Source organism: Rhinoraja longicauda, chromosome 16 (assembly GCF_053455715.1).
Source record: "Rhinoraja longicauda isolate Sanriku21f chromosome 16, sRhiLon1.1, whole genome shotgun sequence".
NCBI lineage: Eukaryota > Metazoa > Chordata > Chondrichthyes > Rajiformes > Arhynchobatidae > Rhinoraja > Rhinoraja longicauda.
In genome coordinates this window covers 4,370,676-4,391,534 of record NC_135968.1, presented here as the reverse complement: position 1 = coordinate 4,391,534, position 20,859 = coordinate 4,370,676, and the positions used below count along the sequence as shown (strand labels likewise).

At 48.3% G+C, this 20,859-nt stretch overlaps 1 protein-coding gene and 1 pseudogene across 2 annotated transcripts in view; both read left to right on the top strand.

Annotated features, from left to right (window-relative positions):
- The window catches only part of LOC144601146 (uncharacterized), a 50,334-nt gene extending 47,310 nt beyond the window's left edge, over positions 1-3,024 (top strand). The window contains exon 2 of the mRNA XM_078413101.1: positions 20-3,024. Within this exon, the coding sequence (XP_078269227.1) occupies positions 20-529 (510 nt within the window). The 3' untranslated portion in view covers positions 530-3,024. The remainder of the gene's footprint in view (positions 1-19) is intronic.
- A 1,196-nt stretch (positions 3,025-4,220) lies between these two features.
- Positions 4,221-18,837, top strand: LOC144601460 (uncharacterized; annotated as a pseudogene). The gene is made up of 6 exons (XR_013548315.1): positions 4,221-6,060; positions 8,407-8,547; positions 9,069-9,249; positions 9,463-10,232; positions 17,948-18,542; positions 18,788-18,837. The product of XR_013548315.1 is annotated as an uncharacterized LOC144601460 (transcript).
- The last annotated feature ends 2,022 nt before the right edge of the window (positions 18,838-20,859 follow it).

Genomic DNA, 20,859 nt, shown 5'->3' with positions numbered 1-20,859 from the left:
GGTTCACTCCAAGGAGAAGCATCACATCTGCTCTGACTGTGGGAGGGGATTCACTCAGTTAACCGACCTGCAGAGACATCAGCGAATACACACCGGGGAGAGGCCATTCACCTGCTCTGAATGTGGGAGAGGATTCACTCGGTTATCCCACCTGCTGTCACACCAGCGAATACACACCGGGGAGAGGCCATTTGACTGCTCCGAATGTGGGGAGCGATTCAAGTGGGCATCCAGTGTGAAGAACCACCAGTGGGTTCACACTAGAGAGAGACCCTTCACCTGCTCCGAGTGTGGAATGGGATTTACAAGGTCATCCAAACTGCTGACTCACCAGCGTGTTCACACCGGGGAGAGGCCGTTCACCTGCTCTGAATGTGGGAAGGGATTTACACAGTCATCCAAACTGCGCATTCACCAGCTGGTTCATACAGGTGAGAGGCCGTTCACCTGCTCAGAGTGCGGGAAAGGATTCGCTCAGTCGTCCCACCTGATAAGACATCGCAGAACGCATGCTGAAGAGAAGGGTTGAGTCTGTGGTACGTGCCCAGGGTGGCTTAACACTGCAGCTGCCGAGACTCCAGCGGGTCCGTGGGTTCTGCATTTGGTACCGTTGTTCATCGTATCCAGATTTGGATACTGGTTGTTGGGCACATTGGGGGGGGGGGGGGGATCACTCCCAGAATTTGAGAACAATTCTAAGCATCATCAATTGTAATTATATCTTTATGAACTCGACGTGAGGATGCTGTGAAGTGACTGGCTGAACATATCGGCAGGAACATGACAGACAGAATCAAATGTGCGAAAATGGGATGTCACCGGGCCTTAGTGGGAATACTCCAGGGGGTTCGAGTGTCTATTTCTCCCTCAGTGTCACATCTGTGACTCCCTCAGTCTCAGGGTCTGTGGTCCCCTCAGTCTCAGGATCTGTGGTCCCCTCAGTCTCAGGATCTGTCTACTTCACTCTCTGGGTCTGTTTAGACTGAGTCACTCAGTGACACTGCCTGTGTGTCCCTCAGTGTCAGCGACTTTGTACCCTGTCTCCCTGGATGCCTTCTGCAGTGGGAGGTGAGGCCCCGCTGGCCTCCGAGTCCAAGCATGATTCCCACCTTTATTCTTGAGTCAGAGCCCTTTAATCCAACTTGCCAGTCACATTTCAACTTGCCAGTCACAGATAAAATGTAAAGGAGTACAGTCAGATTAGCCGGGGGACAGGGAAGGGGGGAGGGATGGAGACAGGGAAGGCAAAGGTTACTTGAAGTGAGAGGTCACTATTCATACCGCTGGGGTGTAAGTTGCCCAACTGAAAAATGCGGTGTTCCTCCAAATTGCGCAGGGCCTCACTGACAATGGAGGAGGACCGAAAGGTCAATATGGGAATGGGAGGGGAAGTTGAAGTGTTTAGCACGTGGGAAATTAGGTAGGTTTAGGCAGACTGAGCAGAGGTGTTCAGCGAAATGATCGCCGAGCCTGTGTTTGGTCTTGCCGATATATGGCACCTGGAACAGAAAATATAGTAGATGATGTTGGAGGAGCTACAAGTGAACTACGGTAGATGAGAAGGAATGGGTAACATTTTGAGTCAGGACCCTTCAAGCTGATGGATCAGTCTGAAGAAGAGTCCCAATCTGAAACGTCATCTGTCCATGTACTCCAGAGATGCTGCCTGATCCACTGAGTTACTCTGGCACTATGTGTCTTTTTCATATCAGAGTGATTGTATAATAATAATAATATTCATTTATTGTCATTGCAACGAGTACAACGAAATTAAAAATAGCCAATCCTGACGGTGCGTAAAAACATATATGCAATAAATGCAAAACAAATAAATACAAATATATTAAGTACAAAAGTTTTAACAGTGTTGCCTAGTGCAGAAAGTAGTGTTCAGTTCTCGTATGGCCCTGGGGTAAAAACTGTTCTTAAGTCTGTTTGTTCGGGATTTGATCGACCTGAAATGTCGACCAGAGGGCAGATGAACAAACAGACGGTGGCCGGGGTGGGATGGATCTTTTATTATTTTGCCTGCTCTACTGAGGCAGCGTAGGCTGAACAGGTGCTCCAGGGAGGGCAGTGAGCAGCCGATGATCTTCTGGGCCGTCGTGATGACCCTCTGAAGGGCCTTCAATATGAGCTCTACCCATATTGCCTCAGTGGATGCACTCTCCTGTATCTCCCCTCTGACTGCCGCCTTGATAGTCTCCCTGATTAGTAATCAAACTCTTTTTCAGCTTTGATTTAGGTTTATTATTGTCATGCGCTAGACATAAACACAATCAAGTCAAACTCAAATGCAATAGATTAAGTGGAATATATTGTGAGCAGAATATAATCAGAAAGTAGCAGAATATAGAATATGTAGTGCTTCAGTTCCAGAGCCAAAGTCCAATGTCCACAATGGGGTAGAGGTGAATTTCACAGCACTGGCAGAAGCCCGATAACAGGGGTAGAAGCTGTTCCTGAATCTGGTGGTGTGTGCTTTCAAGATTCTGTACCTTTTGCCTGACATGAGCCAGAAGGAAAACAAATGGGAGAGGTCTATGATTATGTTGATACAAGGAACTGCAGATGCTGGTTTACAACAGGATCTACAGAGAGAAGGGACATGAAATGATTATAATAATCACTGATTAAGTCGGCTGCTTTTCCGAGGCAGTGTGGTGCTGATGGTGTCAATGATGAGAAGTCTGGTTGGTGTGATCCATTCAAGTCTGGCAATACAAGGTCATATATGAATTATAGGTACAGCTTTGAGAAGGCCATCAAGAAAGTGAAGAGACACTTTGGTGTAAACCAGACACTGCTCGACCCCATCTCAGCAATGATCTGCAATGGACTTTGTTTAGGTTGCACTACATACTTTTGTTTACACTATTATGCCTAGTTATGTTGTATTAATGAAAATGTATTGTATTAACTATTGCATTTTCATGTTGTGTTATGTTATTGTGTCTGTAAAGCAGCAGTAAAAAAAATTTCATTGATCGGTTTCTAGTGCAAATGAAACACTCGAAACACAATTAAACACTCAACCTGTTTCTTGTACATTGGCTTTCATTGGGCAGGGTTCTAAGTATAGAAGCTGGGGTGTACGCTGCAGTATCATAAGACGTCAGTGAGGCTACATTTTCTGTAAACAGATGTAAGTTTATTTCCAATACAAAATGACAGTGAAAACACGACTCTAAGTAGACATCTATCTTGAATAAGGAATATACATAAAAATATCAAACCAAAACATTGTTATTTTCATCTTAGAAATACTCAGGCCCAAGCAGCGCCCAGGAAGGGGAAGCTTGGCCAGGCCCAGCAGTAAACCAACCAAGGGAACCCCTGACCAACCCACCAACCTCCCCACCCCAACCACAAATCTCCCTCCCACCCTCACCTCTACATTGGATGCCCAAAGAACAGAAGATTGGAAGAGTGTGCCTGATGTGCAATCAGAATTTGAGGAGCTGCCACTTCAAATATTCAAAGAGTGGCTGCAACCTCTCATGCCCCATGTACATGTGGTACATGGACTATTCCTGGCTGCAGAAGTGTTTGGAGAACTGTGTTCAGTGTTGATCACTCTTCTAAAGGAAGGATGTTGTTATGCTGGAAAAAGTGTTAGCACATTATTATACCGCTTGCCTGATGAGAAACAGGCCCTTTGGCACACCGAGTCCACGCTGACCATCGATCACTCTTTCACACTAATTCACTTTCTCATTCACAAGGTGCGATTATAAACAGGCCAATTAACCTGCAATCCTGCATGTGAAGGAAGAAACTGGAGCACCTGGAGGAAACTCACTCAGGCACTGGGAGAAGTAGAAACTCCACATATTCAACACCCAAGGTCAGGATTGAAACTGAATGTGCAGGGAGGAACTGCAGATGCTGATTTAAACCAAAGATAGCACAAATTGCTGGAGTCACTGCGAGACAGGCAGCATCTCTGGAGAATGCTGACGTTTCGGGTCAAGACCCTTCAGACTGGGTCCCTTGTGCTGTGAGGCTACACCTATATCAGCTGTACCACTGTGCTGCCCTAGTCGTCATACTATTTCTGATATTAATACAACTACGTTTTGTTAAGCAGTGCAAGGCGCTCTTTAAATGCAGCTTTCAAAGCTGCTTGCAGTTCACTACATTACCCAGAAATCGTCTAAACGCTTGTGTTCCGGTGCGCATGCGTCTTACACCGGATATGACGCCACTAGCCACGGTGCGGGTCTCCATGAACTGCGAGTCAGAGCTGGGCCGAGGAGCATCTGGCAACTGGGGGAGAATCAATGTGATCCCCACAACACACGGACGACCAACCTATCCGAAGCTCCACGGACTCCCGCCCGGAGTAGGCCTGACTCCCCGTGGCGGCTTGAATTGGGACAAGGACCGGAATAAATGTAATGTTCCGAGTAGATAGAGAGAAACTTCTCAAAGCTACCAGATCATTGAATTATTCCATCTGATACAAGAAGTTGTGGCTGGAGGGAATACAAACGGCAAGTGTTGCGGGAAAGAAAGTAGTGGGTCTTTGGATACTTTCAATTCATTCTGATCACTTACTTCGGTCATAATCTTATTGTCCTTTCCATAACACCGTCTAATTTTCATACAGAGAACTGTTGATCGCAGACTGACAGCTGAGCCTTCGGAGGTGCAATTATGGCAACATTTGAATGAGGAAGCAAAGTAATTCATTCAGTTGTCTTCCTTACTGATCCGTGGGTTCAGGCAGGGAGCTATCACCCTGTACTTCAGGTGCATGAACTGATTCATTCAGTCGTCTGACGATGAGACGAAAGCAGGTTCACTCCAAGGAGAAGCATCACATCTGCTCTGACTGTGGGATGGGATTCACTCAGTTATCCCACCTGCAGAGGCATCAGTGAATACACACCAGGGACTGGCCATTCACTTGCTCCGACTGTGGGAAGGGATTCACTTGGTTATCCCGACTGCAGTCCCACCATCGAATACACATCGGGAAGAAGCCATTCACCTGCTCTGACCGTGGGAAGGGATTCGCTCGATTATTCCAACTGCAGTCACACCGGCGAATACATACCGGGGAGAGGCCATTTGACTGCTCTGAGTGTGGAGAGCGATTCCAGTCTGAAAGACCACCAGTCGGTTCACACCGGGGAGAGACCCTTCACCTGCTCCGAGTGTGGGATGGGATTTACACGGTCATTCAAACTGCTGACTCACCAGCGTGTTCACACCGGGGACAGGCCGTTCATCTGCTCCGAGTGCGGGAAGGGATTTACACAGCCATCCAAACTGCGCATTCACCAGCTAGTTCACACAGGTGAGAGGCTGTTCACCTGCTCTGACTGTGGGAAGGGATTATCTAGTTTACCCCGTCTGCACAGACACCAGCAAATACACTCCGCAAAGAAGCCGCTCGCCTGCTCTCGCTGTGGGAAGGCATTCACTCGGTTATCTGACCTGAAGTCACACCAGAGAGCACACACCGAGGAGCGGCCATTCGATTGCTGTGAGTGTGGGAAGAGATTCAAGTGGCCATCTGGTCTGAAGACCCACCAGCGTGTTCACACAGGGGAGAGACCCTTCACCTGCTCCGAGTGTGGCAAGGCATTTGCACATTCATATAGACTTCTTGTTCACCAGCGTGTTCACACCGGAGTGAGGCCGTTCACCTGCTCAGAATGTGGCAAGGGATTTACTGAATCATCGAAACTTCTTGCTCACCAGTGTGTTCATGCCGTGAAGAAGCCGTTCACCTGCTCCGAATGTGGGAAAGAATTTAGATGGTCATCCCGACTGCTCATTCACCAGAGTGTACATACCGGGGAGAGGCCGTTCACCTGCTCCAAGTGCGGGAAAGGCTATGCCGATTCATGGCAACTTCTGACACATGAACAAACTCATACCGGGGAGAGGCCCTACGCTTGCTCCGAGTGCGGGAAGACATTCAGGCGATCATCCTATCTGGTATAGCACCAGCGGGTTCACACCAGGGAGAGGCCTTTCAGCTGCACCGTGTGCGGGAAAGCATTCTTTTGGTCATCCCACCTGCTGACACACCGACGGACTCACGATGTAGATATGGTTTGACTGTGTGATACTTGCCCAGGGCGTCTAAACACTGCAGTAGCAGCGACATCAGCGGGTCCACAGATGACTACGGCCTTCGGTTCTGCAGTCACTACTGCTGTTCATCACGTCCAGGTTTAGATCCTGGACATTGGACACATAGTGGGGGGGGGGGGGGGGCAGTTCACCCCTAGAACTGCAGGTACAATTCTAATCTTCAATTATTAATGTATCTGCTATTTTTGAATGCACTGGACACAAGGAGGCCTTGAAACTACTACTCGGGGATGTGGACAGGCTATTGGGAAAGTGAAGAGACACTTCAATGTAAACTGGGCACTGCACAACCCTTGTAGCTTTGCGTACTTTCCTTTACTCTCTGAAGAAGAGTCTCAACCCGAAACATCACCCATTCCTTCTCGCCAGAGATGCAGCCTGTCCTGCTAAGTTACTCCAGCATTTTGTGTCTATCTTCGATTGAAACCATCTAAAAAAAAACATTATTTTAATTTTTTTCTGCCTACACATTCTTTGACACTATTATGCCTAGTTATGCAGTATTACTGAACATTTATTGTATTGACCATTGCATTTTTATGTGTTGTTTTGTTAGGTTACTGGGCCTTAAAGCTGCAGCAAGCAAGATTTTCATTATTCTGTTTCTGTTGCCAAGGGCAACAAAACGCTTTCATTTTGGTTCTTGTGCTGTGTGTTGAAGTTGGTGTGTATGCTCCAGTTGTACAAGACATTGTTTATGCCACTTTTTTAAAAAACAGTTTATTTACAGTTACAAAATGACAATGAAAACACAACTCGAAGGAGACATCCATCCAATATAAGCAATGCATATATAAATATCAAACCAATACGTTATATTAATCAAAAATGCACTCAGTGGCTGCGATCCCTAACGTCCCTTGTACACATGGTATACAGACTCCTCCTGGCCGCAGAAGCTTTTGCAGAGCTATGTTCAGTTTTGGTCATTCTGCGATAGGGAGGTTGTTGTTATGCTGCAACGAGCATTTTCACACTTCTGTACCTTTACCCTGACGGGAAACAGGCCCTTCAGCTCGCCGAGTCCTTGCCAACCATCGATCACCATTTCACACGCGTCTATGTTATTCCACTTTCTCATCTGAGACTGTTCAAAGATACGTCAACTTTTGAAAGGAAAAGCAAATTAAATTTATACGGTAATCTTTACTGATGGGTGGGTTCACACAGAGAGATATTACCCAGTACTCCAGGTTCACTCAGTTATCTGACGATGAGATGAAAGCGGGTTCACTCCAAGGACAGGCATCACAACTCCTGTGACTGTGATAGGGGATTCACTCAGTTAACCCATCTGCTAACACATCAGCAAATAGACACCGGGGAGAGGCCATGCACCTGCTCTGCATGTGGGAAGGGGTTTTACACGGTCATCCCTTCTGTTCACACACCAGTGGGTGCACACCAAGGAGAGGCCGTTCACTTGCTGTGAGTATGGGAAGGGATTCACTCAGGCGACCTACCTGCTGAGACACTGACGGTCTCACACTGAAGAGAAGGTTTTACTGTGCGGTTTGGCCAGGGCGTCTAAACACTGCCGAGATACCGGTGAGTCCACAGGTGGCCGTCGGTTCTGCAGTCAGTGTTCTGCTGTTTATCACGTCCATGTTTGGACCTGGAGTATCAAGAGTGTTTTAGTGTCATATGTCCCAGATAGAACATTGACATTCTTACTTGCAGCAGCACAACAGAATATGTACTCTGTAAACAATACAATATAATGAGAGAAAAAAGTTCAGTATATATATATATTTATATATATATAAACACACACACATATATATATATGTGGACTGCGATGAATAATTTATTAGTTTAGTTCATTGTTGAGGCTGAGGTACATTGCAACGCTTGTTTGTTGCGTGCTATGCAGTCAGTAACATGAAAGACTGCACATGACGATTAAGCTGTCCCAATTGTACAGATACTGAATAAAAGGAATCGCGTTTAGTGCAAGACAAAGCCCAGAGGGGTCCGTTTAAAGATTGGTCTCCATTTTGAGGTAGATGGCTGTCAACTTGGCTGGGGGTGCGTGGTGGTGGGAACTTGCTGTGTATGCATTTCTGAAATTAGTACTGTACTTTTGAGCCCTTGCTCGTAAGGTCATAAGGTCACAAGGCGTGAGGCACGGAATTGCTCAAGCCATCTGGAGTACATGGCAGTTTCCGGCATACACTAGTAACACATGCAACACGTACGTTCTTACCTTGAAAATAATGCCAAAATAGTGCATATTTGTGGTGTAAAAAATTGTGGAAATAGGGGTAACCATGAGAAATATTTATCGTACTTTAGAATTCCAAAAGTGAGAAGAAACGTCTAGCCAGCCGGCGGGAGAAGGGAAACATGAAGGGAGGCAGAAGAGCAAAGCCGAGAAACAGAGGGCCGCCGACCGGCTGGCGGAGGGAGAGGAAGAGGAGGCGGAAAGGACGTGGTTGAGCGAGCTTAGAGACGAGCAGCGGGAAGAACCCGAGCCGAGGTGCCTGGAGGGTCTGCAGGGAGCGCTAGAGGTCTGCGACCCGCCGGGGCCTGAGTCCAGAAGGCTCCAGTGCTCGACGGCCTTGGAGGAGGAAGCGGTGGAAGAGGAGGAGGTAGGTTTGAATGAGATCATCCTTTATATTATTTTTGGTGTTTATTATGGTGTTTACAGAGTACTATGTTTACAAATCTTTTGTGCTGCTGCAAGTGAGAATTTCAATGTTCCATTTCGGGACATATGACAATCAAGTACTCTTGACACTTAAGTGAACACAAACGATCCCCAGCGTCTGTTTTAACCAAACTAGGGGTATTATTCTGCGGGTTCCATCAACAACATTTACTCCTCAGTCAACATCAGAAATCCTGTTGTCGTCACGTTGTTGTATATGGAACATTCTGTATTCTGGCATTAATACAACCCACGATCACGCCGTAAAGCAGTGGAAGGCGCTATTTAAATGCAACTTTCCAAGCAGTCGGAATTGGACTACGTTACCCAGAAACCACCTGACGAACGTGCGCCCAGGCGCAGACGTCGAATGCCGGATATGACGCCACACGCGCGGGTCTCCAGGGACCAGGTGAGTGGCGGCTCGGAGCCGTGCGCCGGGACGCGGGTTTTATCGGGGCAGAGGACGGACTCGTGGAGCAGCCGCCGTCAGACGGAGAATTGTTCTGAGCTCCACAATCACAGCCGGTCACCGCAGTGAGAAGCAGCCGGTCCCTTGGCGCTAGCCAGAGGCTCCAAGACACCCTGCCCGGCGTGGGCCTGAATACGAGGTGGCGCAGGCGCGCTGTGGGAATAGAGCGGTTTCTTTCCCGCTTGGCGCTGTGGGTAACCAGGCGGCCATTGATTCCCGCTGCGCACAGTCCACGGCGGACGGATCGACAGCTGGTGGCGGGTTTGCAGACCTTCCATGGCCAATTTTAGAGTGGGAGCGGATGGAACTGGCGTTCACACGGGGAAATATCACACACTGCTCCAGGCATCTGAAGAGGTTCACTCAGTCTTCAGATCGGATGAAGTACCCGCTGATTTACTCCAGGGAGAGTCTGGTCACCTCATGCGGGTGTGGAATGGAATTCACCCGGGCAGTGACCTGGTGAACGACGGGCGGGTGCACTTGGGAGAACAGAGTTTCACCTGCGCCGACTGTGGAAAGGAATTCGCCGAGTCATCCAACCTGCTGAGGCACCAGCGGATTCACTCTGCAGAGAGGCCCTTCACCTGCTTGGAATGTGGGAAAGGATTCCTTTGGTTGTCCAACCTGGTGCTGCACCAGCGGAATCACACCGGGGAGAGGCCCTTCACCTGCTCTGAGTGCGGGAAGGGGTTCACTCAGTCATACAGCCTTCTGCGACACCATCGTGTTCACACCGGGGACAGGCTCTTCAGCTGCCCTGAGTGTGGGAAAGAGTTCACTCGTTCAAGTTATCTGGCGATACACAAGCGCATTCACACCGGGGAGAAGCCGTTCGTCTGTCTGGAGTGTGGGCAGAGGTTCACTCAGTCATCCCACCTGGTGACACACAAGTGGGTTCACACTGGAGAAACACCATTCACCTGCTCCGAGTGTGGGAAGGGATTCACTCGGTCATCCAACCTGTTGAGGCATAGTCGGGCTCACACTGGAGAGAATGTTTTTAACTGTTCGGGTACGTACCTGGGGCATTTAAAGATCACACCAGCGAGTCCACAAGTGACGTTGACAAACAGATAGATAGGAAGTGTTTAGTGGGGTACTGGCCAAGTGCAGGAAATTGGGACTGAATGCCAAGGGGCGACATGGATTAGTTGGGCCGTAGGACCTGTTTCTGTGATTTATGCCTCTATAACACAGCACAGTGGTAGAGTTGCTTCACAGCACTGGGCACCCAGTTTCGATACTAACTATGGGTGATCTCTGTACAGAGTTTGCAAGTTCTCTATGTGGCTGTGCTCTGGTTTCCTCCCGCATTCCCAAGAAGTGCAGGTTTGTAGGTTAATTGGCCTCTGTAAAACTTCCCCGAGTGTAGGACAGAACTCGTATTTAATTCCAGTTTCGTTTTTATTATTGTCGTATGTGTTGAGGTACAGTGAAAAGCTATTTTGCCTGTTATATGTCTGTCAGTTTCACCATAAGTGGCCGCTGAAATTGACAAGCAATTGCTTCAATTGACAGAAACAAGGAACTGCAAATATTGATTTACAAAAAAAAGCTTTTGAAAGACACAATGCTGGAGTAACTCAGCAGGTCAGGGCATCATCTATGGTGATGTCGACATTTTGCGCTGGGATCCGTCTTCAGACTGGTGGTAGTCGGAGAGTGAGAACGCTGAAAGCGAGTGGTGGGGGGTCGGAAGAGGATTTGGATAGTGGGTAGGCGGGGAGGAGGGGGTTTTAAGTATATTAATAGGCACATTCGGGGCACATTTCTGTTCTAGATCATTCAAAATGCGGAGACCAAGTCTTTAGATATTTTTAATGGGGAGATTGACAGGTTCTTGATTAGTAAAGATATCAAAGGTTTACAGGGAGAAGGCAAGAGAATCGGGACCAGCAACAGATTACCTCAGGCTGGTAGGTTCTCTGAGATGCCGATTGTTGGCAAGGGACTGTGTAGAAACAGTGAAACATAGAAGATAGGTGCAGGAGTAGGCCATTCGACCCTTTTAGCCAGCACTGCCATTCAATATGATCATGGCTAATCATTCAAACTCTGTATCCCGTTCCTGCTTTCTCCTCAAATGCCTTGATTCTGTTTGCCCTAAGAGCTATAACTCTTGAATGCATCCAGTGAATTGACCTCCACTGCCTTCTGTGGCAGAGAATTCCGCAGGTTCGCAACTCTCTGGGTGGAAAAGTTTTTCTTCATCTCAGTCCTAAATTCTTAAACTGTGACCCCCTGGTTCTGGACTCCCGCAACATCGGGAATGTTTTTCCTGCATCTATCCTGTCCAATCCCTTCAGATCCCAAGAAGGATAGATACTTAATTACGAACTTGTGGAACTGGTTGTCTGAATTAGATAATTCAAAGTTCTTGCCACTAGGTTGTCGGCTACCTAAGCGAAATATGAGGTGCTGTTCTTCCAATTTGGATGTAGCCTCCCACTGGCAATGGAGGGGGGTCCAGAACAGAAAGGACAGTATGGGAATGGGAAGGGCAATAGTTCAGCGAAACGGTTGGCAAGTCCAAATTTGGTCTCACTGATGTAAAGGAGACCACATTGGGATCAGTAGATAAGGTGAGAGGGGGTACATGTGAACCTCTGATCACCTGGAAGGACTGCTGGGGTCTCTGGCTGGAGGCAAGGGGGGAGGTATACAGACAGATGTTACAGCTCCTGCCTTTACAGGGGAAAGTATCTGGGGAGGAGGTGGGGTGGTTTGGGTGGGAAGGGATGAATGAACCATGGAGTTGCGGAGGGAATAGTCTCTGTGGAAGGTGGGAAGATGTGACTGGTGGAAGCTGGACATGGGGCTGATTCTTTGGCCCCCTCTGTCATGGCTGACCATGGGTGATGCATCCTATTTGGCTGCTTGCTCCACACCTTGGCTAGAGCAGCGTCGCTTGTGGCTAAAGAGACCAATGCGGGAATGACAGGCTGATATTGCAGTGTTTATGTTACCAAATTGTTGCCAAAGAATCTCACTGCGTAATGTCCTGTCCTGCAGGATTGAAGCCCGACCACACGGAATCACAGAGCGCAGAGTAACACCACAAGTCTTCTGATGGCAACGTAGAAGGAAGGATGAGAGGAGGAAGCCTTGGTTAAGAAGTACAGACAATCTCCTCCTCCCTCACCACCCCCCCTCCCCACCATACTAGCAAACGGACTATATCGCTAGTAAGGTTTCCTGTATCGTCAGGCTGCCATGTCTGTATGAAGAAATGAGAGTTGAAGAAAAATTAAATGCTGTGTTTATTAAAAATAAATGTTTTCTCACAAATGCAGTAGAAGCAAATATTAGTCCTTGATTTTTTTGCAGGGGGGAGGATTTGTGTGGAATATGTACAGCTGTGGCACGATAGTTGCCGTATTGGGGAAACAATTTCATACCCAAGCCAACCAAGATGCCTCATTAACACGTCCCACCTGCCTGCGTTTGCACCATATCCCTCTAAACCATGTACCTGCCCAAATGTCTTTATCTATTAAGAATTATTGGGAAATAAGATTTGCAACAGGATGCGTTATGAATCACATTTCCTGGTAATGAGGCTTCTCTCAGTGAAATTAGTGTGCAGTCAGGAGACTGACAGCCTCACTTGAATGGACAAAAAAAACAGGACAAAGAAATGGCTCTGTATGCCTCTGAAGATCTCTCAGGGGGTCTATGGAGTAGAACATAAACGGCACAATCTGAAGAAGGGTCTCGACCTGAAACGTCACTCATTTCTTCTCTCCGGAGATGCTGCTTGTCCCGCAGGGTTACTCCAGCATTTTGTGGTCTAGCACAGAAACAATGATTGTTGAGTTTAGTTTAGAGACACAGCGCAGAATCGAGCCACCGTGCCCACTCTGACCAGCGATCCCCACACATTAACAAAATCCTACACACACAAGGGACAATTTACATTTGTATCAAGTCAATTAATCTACCAACCCATACGTCTTTGGAGTGTGGGAGGAAACCGACGATCTTGGAGAAAACCCACGGGGAGAACACACAAATTCCATACAGACAGCACCCGTAAGGGTGCAAAGTAGCAACTCTACTGCTGCAGCTCATATTCTGTTTGGGTAGCGTACAACTCAATTGAATTCTCATTCCATCCTGACTACGGGTGCTGTCTATGTTTTCCCTGTGATCCTGTGGGTTTTCTCCGGGTATAGACACAAAAAGCTGGAGTAACTCAGCGGGACAGGCATCTGGAGAGATGTAATGGGTGAAGTTTCGGGTCGAGACCCTTCAGTTTTCTCTTGGTACTCCGGCTTCCTCCAGCACCCCAAAGATATGTGGGTTAGTAGAATATCATGCTTCTGTAAATTCTTCCTCCTGTGTAGGATAAAACTGGTGTTTGGGGATCGCTGGTCAGCATGGCCTCGATGGGCTGAAGACCCTGTTTCCACGCTATTTCACGCCACACTGTCGGATAATGACAGAGCCATGTGACTGGAGGACAGTGCTGCAACCATATCTTTTAGTGTATTAACCAGCATTTATATTAAAACTTGATCTTTTGTGCATTAACCAACATTTTGTATTCACATGTGTCCTTTGATGTATTAACCAGAATCTGAGTTAACATATGTCCTTTGTGTATTAACTAGCATGTGTTTTAACGTGTCATTTTGTATATTTCGCAGCATTTGTATTAACATGTGTCCTTTGATGTATTAACCGGAATCTGAGTTAACATATGTCCTTTTGCGTATTAACCAACATGTGTATTTACCACGTGTCTTTTTGCGTATTAACCAGCATTTGTAGCTCATTGTGCAAGAAGGAACTGCAGATGCCGGTTTACACCGAAGATAGACACAAAACGCTGGAGTATTTGGGATTCTGGATTATTCTAGTATGAAGAATCTGGCCCATTTTATCTCTGTACCGCCCACTCCCCTGATATCAGTCTGAAAAAGGGTCTCGACCTGAAACGTCGCCCATTCTTTCTCTGCAGAGATGCTGCCTGTCCCGCTGAGTTACTCCAGCATTTTGTGTCTATCTGTGGTTCTTTGTTTCTACAATCGCCCCATGTCTGATTGGTTGGAGGACCATAATGCCACAATTCCTCCTGCTTGGCCGTCGGTCAACAACGAAAAGGGCTGTTACAAGAGCCGAGGGCTTTTACAATTTAATCATGGCTAATCATCCAAAATCAGGACTCCTTTACTGCTTTCTCCCCGTGTCCCTTGATTCCATTAGCCCTAAGAGCTATATCTAACCAGAGTCATAGAGTGATACAGTGTGGAAACTTGCCCTACAGCCCAACCTGCCCACACCAGCCAACATGTCTCAACAAATTAGTCCCACCTTCCTGCGCTTGATCCACATCCCTCCAAACCTATCCTATCCATGTATCTGTCTAATTGTTTCTTAAATGTTGGGATAGTCCCAACCTCATCTGGCAGCTTGTTCCATACACCCATCACCCTTTATGTGAAAATGTTACCCTTCGGATTCCTATTAAATCTTTCCCCCTTCATCTTGAACCTATGTCCTCTGGTCCTCGATTCCCCTACTCTGGGCAAGAGACTCTGCATCTACCTGATCTATTCCTCTCATGATTTTATGCACCACTATAAGATCACCACTCATCCTCCTGCGTTTCAAGGAATAGAGACCCAGCCTACTCAATCTCACCCTGTAGCTCACACCCTCCAGTCCTGGCAACATCCTCGTAAATCACTCAACCCTTTCAAGCTTGACAATATCTTTCCTATAACGTGATTATAACTGATAACTTTCTCTTAAATATATCAGTTAATTGACCTCCACTGCCTTCTGTGGCAGAGAACTCCACAGATTCACAATTCTGTGGGTGAAAACGTTTTTTTTCATCTCAGTCCTAAATGGTCTACCCCTTATTCTTAAACTGCGACCCCTGGTTCTGGACTCCCTCAGGGATTAACCTGGTGAACCTACGCTGCACTCTCTCAATAAATACATCCTCATCTCCTTCCGAAATGAATGTTCTTTAATTTTGAGGCTATGACCTCTAGTCCTAGACTCTCCCACTAGTGGAAATGCCCTCTCCACTTCCACCCTATCCAAGGGTTGGGTTGTATAAAACCATAAAGACATAGGAGCAGAATTAGGCCATGCAGCCCATCAAGTCTACTCCGCCATTTGATCATGGCTGATCTATTTTTACCTCTCAACCCCATTCTCCTGCCTTCTCCCTACAACCTTTGATGTCCTGGGGTAAAGGGTCAGGGCAAGTCAAGAGAGTGTTTAATTGTCACCTGTACCACAGAACAGCACAGGAACAGGCCCTTTGACCCACAATGTCTGTGCCCAACTTTTATCTGTAATAACAGGAACTGCAGATGCTGGTTTATACCAATGAAAGACACAAAATGTTCCAGAGATGCTGCCTTGTGTTTCAATCTTTTTGTTTTGTTTAGTTCAGAAATATAGCATGGAAACAAGCCTTTCGGGCCATTGAGTCCGCACCGATCAACCATCCCCATACACAATAGCACTATCCTACACACTAGGGATGATTTACAACCGAAGCCAATTAACCTACAAACCTGTACACCTTGTAATGCAGGAGGAGACTGGAGCGCCCGGGGAAAACCTACACGGTCACGGGGAGAACATACAAATTCTGTATTGACAGCCAGCGTAGTCAGGATCAAACCCAGGTCTCTGTTGCAAGGCAGCAACTTTACCACTGCGCATCCATGCCGCCCCTTAATAGGAGTGGCCATTGTAATTTTCTAATCGTGGTATTTTACCTGATAATGATCCATATCCCTCCATTCCCTGCATATCTCTGCACCGATCCAAAAGTCTCATTAATGCCACTATCGTATCTGCCTCAGCATGTTCAAGGTGTAGAAACATTCGCCCGGCGACATCTCCTTTAAATTTTGCTTCTTCATGTTTGAGCTGTGCAGAACACAACGGTACAATGAAATTCTTACTTGCAACCTGTAAACACGGTGTACACAGGTATATATAATAAACTAAAAATATATATAAATTCAGCGCTGCACATTCTCTGTGACCGCATGGGTTTCCTCCAGGTCCTCCAGTTTCCACCCATATCACATAGACGTGCAGGTTTGTAGGTTGTAAAACTGTTCCAAGTATATTACGGCTGGATGTGAAAGTGGGATAACATAGAACTCGGCGAACGAGTGATCAATGGTCTGTTTCAATGCTGTATCTCTGAACTAAATTAATAAACACCCTGCTGGTGCATAAAACGCTAAGTACTTAGTGCAACCAAAGATGGACACAAGGAACTGCGGATATCCGAAAAGTCGGATATCCTTTTGTATAGATAGACATAAAATGCTGGAGTAGGAAAAAAAACTGCAGATGCTGGTTTAAATCGAAGGTAGACACAAAGTCTCGACCCGAAACGTCACCCATTCCTTCTCTCCAGAATGGCTGCCTGAAATGCTGGAGTAACTCAGCGGGACAGGCAGACGGAAGAGACTCAACCCGAAACATCACCCATTCTTTCTCTCCAGAGATGCTGCCTGTCCTGCTGACTTCTCCAGCATTTTGTGTCTCTCTTCGCTGTAACCTGCATCTACAGTTCCTTCCTATCACATTTCCATGTTCTACAGAGATGACCTGCTGTTACTTCAGAACTTTGTGTCCTTTTGTGAATTAACCAGTATTTGCATTTTTTAATTTACATTATATTGTAGACACAGCGTTTCTACTGTATGATTCCGACTCTAGCAAGGCTTTCAGATGCGAGCGTGGCAGCAATTGAGAATGGCGGACATACTTACCCAGACGTCAATGCGCCTGGGAAAGCGCCCGATCAACGGTGCCGCTACGAGCAGAGCATGCGCGGTGGGGGCGCCCTGAGGAGAGCGCGGGAAGAATCTGGAAGCGGCGGCTGGGAACGGGAGCGGTGGCGACAGAGGAGCGGCCCCCGGGACCGAGGGACGGCCGGTGCGGACTGCAGCAAACACCGCGGGCCGCCTCCCCCGCACACCTCCAGCATTTACTGTGTAGGAAAGAAAACTGCAGATGCTGGTTTAAATCGAAGGTAGACATAAAAAGCTGGAGTAACTCAGCGGGTCAGGCAGCATCTCTGGAGAGAATGAATGGGTGACGTTTCGGGTCTGAAGAAGAATCTCGATTTTGTGTCCACCATCCAGCATTCACTGTTTCCATGTTAAAGTTCCAACATCTGTAGCTCTTTAAACTCTCCCATTCACTTTCTGCTGCCTCTCTCTCGTCATTGCATTTAGAGCCGCACCACAAAGAAACAGTCCCTTTGGCCCAACTTGTCCATGCTGACAAAGATGCCCCATCTCAGCTACTTCTATTTGGCCCATATCCCTCTAAACCTTTCCTACCCATGTACCTGTCCGAATGTCTCTTGGACGTTGTTTATAGTTCCTGCCTCAAATACCTCCTCTGGCAGCTCGTTCCATCTGCCCACCATCCTCTGTGCAAACAAATTGCCCCTCAGCTTCCCATTCATTATTCCCCCCTTTCACCTTAAACCCATGTCTCCTTTTGTACAGAAAAGAGGATAATCATTTATCCCAGCTGCCTGACATGTGACTTTGGGAAGAGGTTTCCTTGCCTCACACCTGGGAAGCAGTTTGCGGAGTCACACTGTCGTTCATGACTCGAGAGTCTGTAGGGCGATGAGTCAGCTTCACGATTGCCACAGTGAGGAGAACCCGGAGGATCAGACAGAACCCCTGCTGCCCAGCGCCATGGAGAGGCCGTTCACCTGCTCCGAGTGCGGGAAAACCTTTGCCAATTCGTCCAACCTGCTGAGGCACCAGCAGATCCACAGCGCGGAGAAGCCGTACGGCTGCTCGCAGTGCGGCCACACCTTTGCACACTTGGCCGAGCTGCTCCGGCACCAGTGGATCCACACCAGGGAGAGACCCTTCACCTGCGCGCAGTGCGGGGAGGGATTCATTAACTCCACCTGCCTGCTGGTTCACCAGCGGGTCCACACCGGCGAGAGGCCTTACACCTGCTCCGAGTGCGGGAAGGGGTTCACCTTCTCGTCCCAGCTGCAGAGACACAGGACGGTCCACACCGGGGAGAGGCCGTTCACCTGCCCGTGTGCGGGAAGGGCTTCACCCGCTTGTCCCAGCTGCAAAGGCACGGCCCCGTCCACTCCACCGAGAGGCCGTTCACCTGCTCCGTGCGGGATGGCATTCACTCGAGCATCCACCCTGGTCAGTCACCAGCGGGTTCACACCAGGGAGCGGCCGTTCACCTGCACCGAGTGCGGGAAGGGCTTCGCCCAGTCGTCCAACCTGCTGTGGCACCAATGGCTCCACTCGGTGGACAGACCCTTCTGCAGCTCCGTGTCCGGGAGCGGCTTCACCCAGTCTTCCAACCTGCTGAGGCACCGGCGGCTGCATGCCGAGCACCAGGTGCTGGCCTGCCCCATGTGCAACAAGGTGTTCCACCATCCATCGGCGCTAGCGGCCCACCAGGGGGCGCACGGCAGCGAGCAAGTCCCCTGCCCCGACTGAGGCAAGAACTTCGCCCGCTCGTTCTCGCTGCGGAGGCACCGGGCGGTGCAGGCCGGCCGGCGTCCGCCTGCTCAATCTGCGGCAAAGGATTCGGCTGCTCCTCCCACCTCCTGGCCCACCAGCACCTCCACGCCGGCGAGCGGCCCTTCCCCTGCCCCCATTGCGGCAGGGGCTTCGCCCGGCACTCCGACCTCAAGGCCCACCAGCGGATCCACACCGGCGAGCGCCGTATCCCTGCCCCAAATGCGGGTAGGTGCTCACTCAGTTGTCCCACGTGATAAAGCACCGGCATCTCCACACGGGCAGCAAAGTTTAAACTGCTCCACTGTAGGTTATATAAACACTAGTAGATGCCGGGGTGTGTGTGTGCATGGATGGCCCAATGTGGTGGATGTGTGTCAGAGTGTGGAAACAGGCCCTTCCGCCCAACCTGCCCACATCGCCCAACATGCCCCATGTACACTAGTCCCACCTACACTTTGCCTCGCCTGCTCAACCTCCTCCCAAAGCTAAGGCCCTTGAGTCCTGGCAACATCCTCATTAATCTTCTCTGCACCCTTTCCAGCTTGGTGCCCAGAATTGAACACAATACTCGAAATGCTGCCCCACCAACATCTTACATAACTGCAACATGACCTCCCAACTTTTACACTCAGTACTCTGACTGCTGAAGGCCAATGTGCCAAAAGCCTTATTTACCTGTGGTGCCACTTTCAATGAACTGTGTATCCGTGTGTGTGTGGCCCATTGCAGTGTGTATGTGAGGCCAAGTGTGATGGGTGTGTGTGTGTGTGTGCGTATGAACCAGTGTTGTGTCCGTGTGTGGTACTCGGGTTCATAATATAATAAAATTCAACCTGCAATTTGAGAGAGAAGATGAATTCAGATATGTCCATATTTCTGTTGTGCAAAGGTGACTATAGAGGGATGAGGGAGGAGCCAGCTGAAGATGAATTGGTAGTAAGGAAGGCAAATGCAATGCTAGCATTTATTTTGTGAGGGCTAGAATACAAAAACAGATGTGATGCTGAGGTTTTATAAGGCACTGGTCAGACCGCTTTTGGACTATTGTGAGCAGGTTTGGGCCCCATATCTGAGAAAGGATATACTTCCTTTGGAGAGGGTCCAGAGGAAGTTTTTGGGAATTATTCCAGGAATGATTGGGTTAACATTTGATGAGCGTTTGAACGCACTGGGCCTGTACTCACTGGAGTTTAGAAGGATAAGGGGGGGACCTCATTGAAACTTGCCGAATAGTGGAAGGCCTGGATAGAGTGAATGGGGAGATGTTTTGAGTGGAAGAGTCCAGGATCAGAAGCCAGAGCCTTATAATAAAAGGACGTACATTGAAAAAGGAGATGGGAAGGAATTTCTTTAGTCAGAGGGTGGTGAATCTATGGAATTCATTGTGGAGGACAAGTCAATGGATATTTTTAAAGTGGAAATGAACAAATTCTTGATTAATAAGGGTGTCAGAGGCTATGAGGCAAAGGCAAGAGAATGGGGGTTGAGAGGCAAAGATAGATCAGCCATGATTGAATGGCGGAGTAGACTTGATGGGTCAAATAGCCTAATTCTGCTCCGAGAACTTATGAATGTGGCCCAATGTGTGTGTGTATTGCCCAGTGTGTGTGGCTTAGTATGTGTGTATGGCCCAGTGTGTGTGGCTTAGTAAGTGTGTATGGCCCTGTGTGTGTGTGTGATGGACGCGGTTACTACCTCTGCTCATCACACCCAGGACTGAACCCTGGTCACAGACAGTGTCTGTTTCTGCCGATATTAACAACCCCTGCAGCTGAGCTGGAGCATAATCATATCATCATATCATATATATACAGCCGGAAACAGGCCTTTTCGGCCCTCCAAGTCCGTGCCGCCCAGCGATCCCCGTACATTAACACTATCCTACACCCACTAGGGACAATTTTTACATTTACCCAGCCAATTAACCTACATACCTGTACGTCTTTGGAGTGTGGGAGGAAACCGAAGATCTCGGAGAAAACCCACGCAGGTCACGGGGAGAACGTACAAACTCCTTACAGTGCAGCACCCGTAGTCAGGATCGAACCTGAGTCTCCGGCGCTGCATTCGCTGTAAAGCAGCAACTCTACCGCTGCGCTACCGTGTTGTTCAAG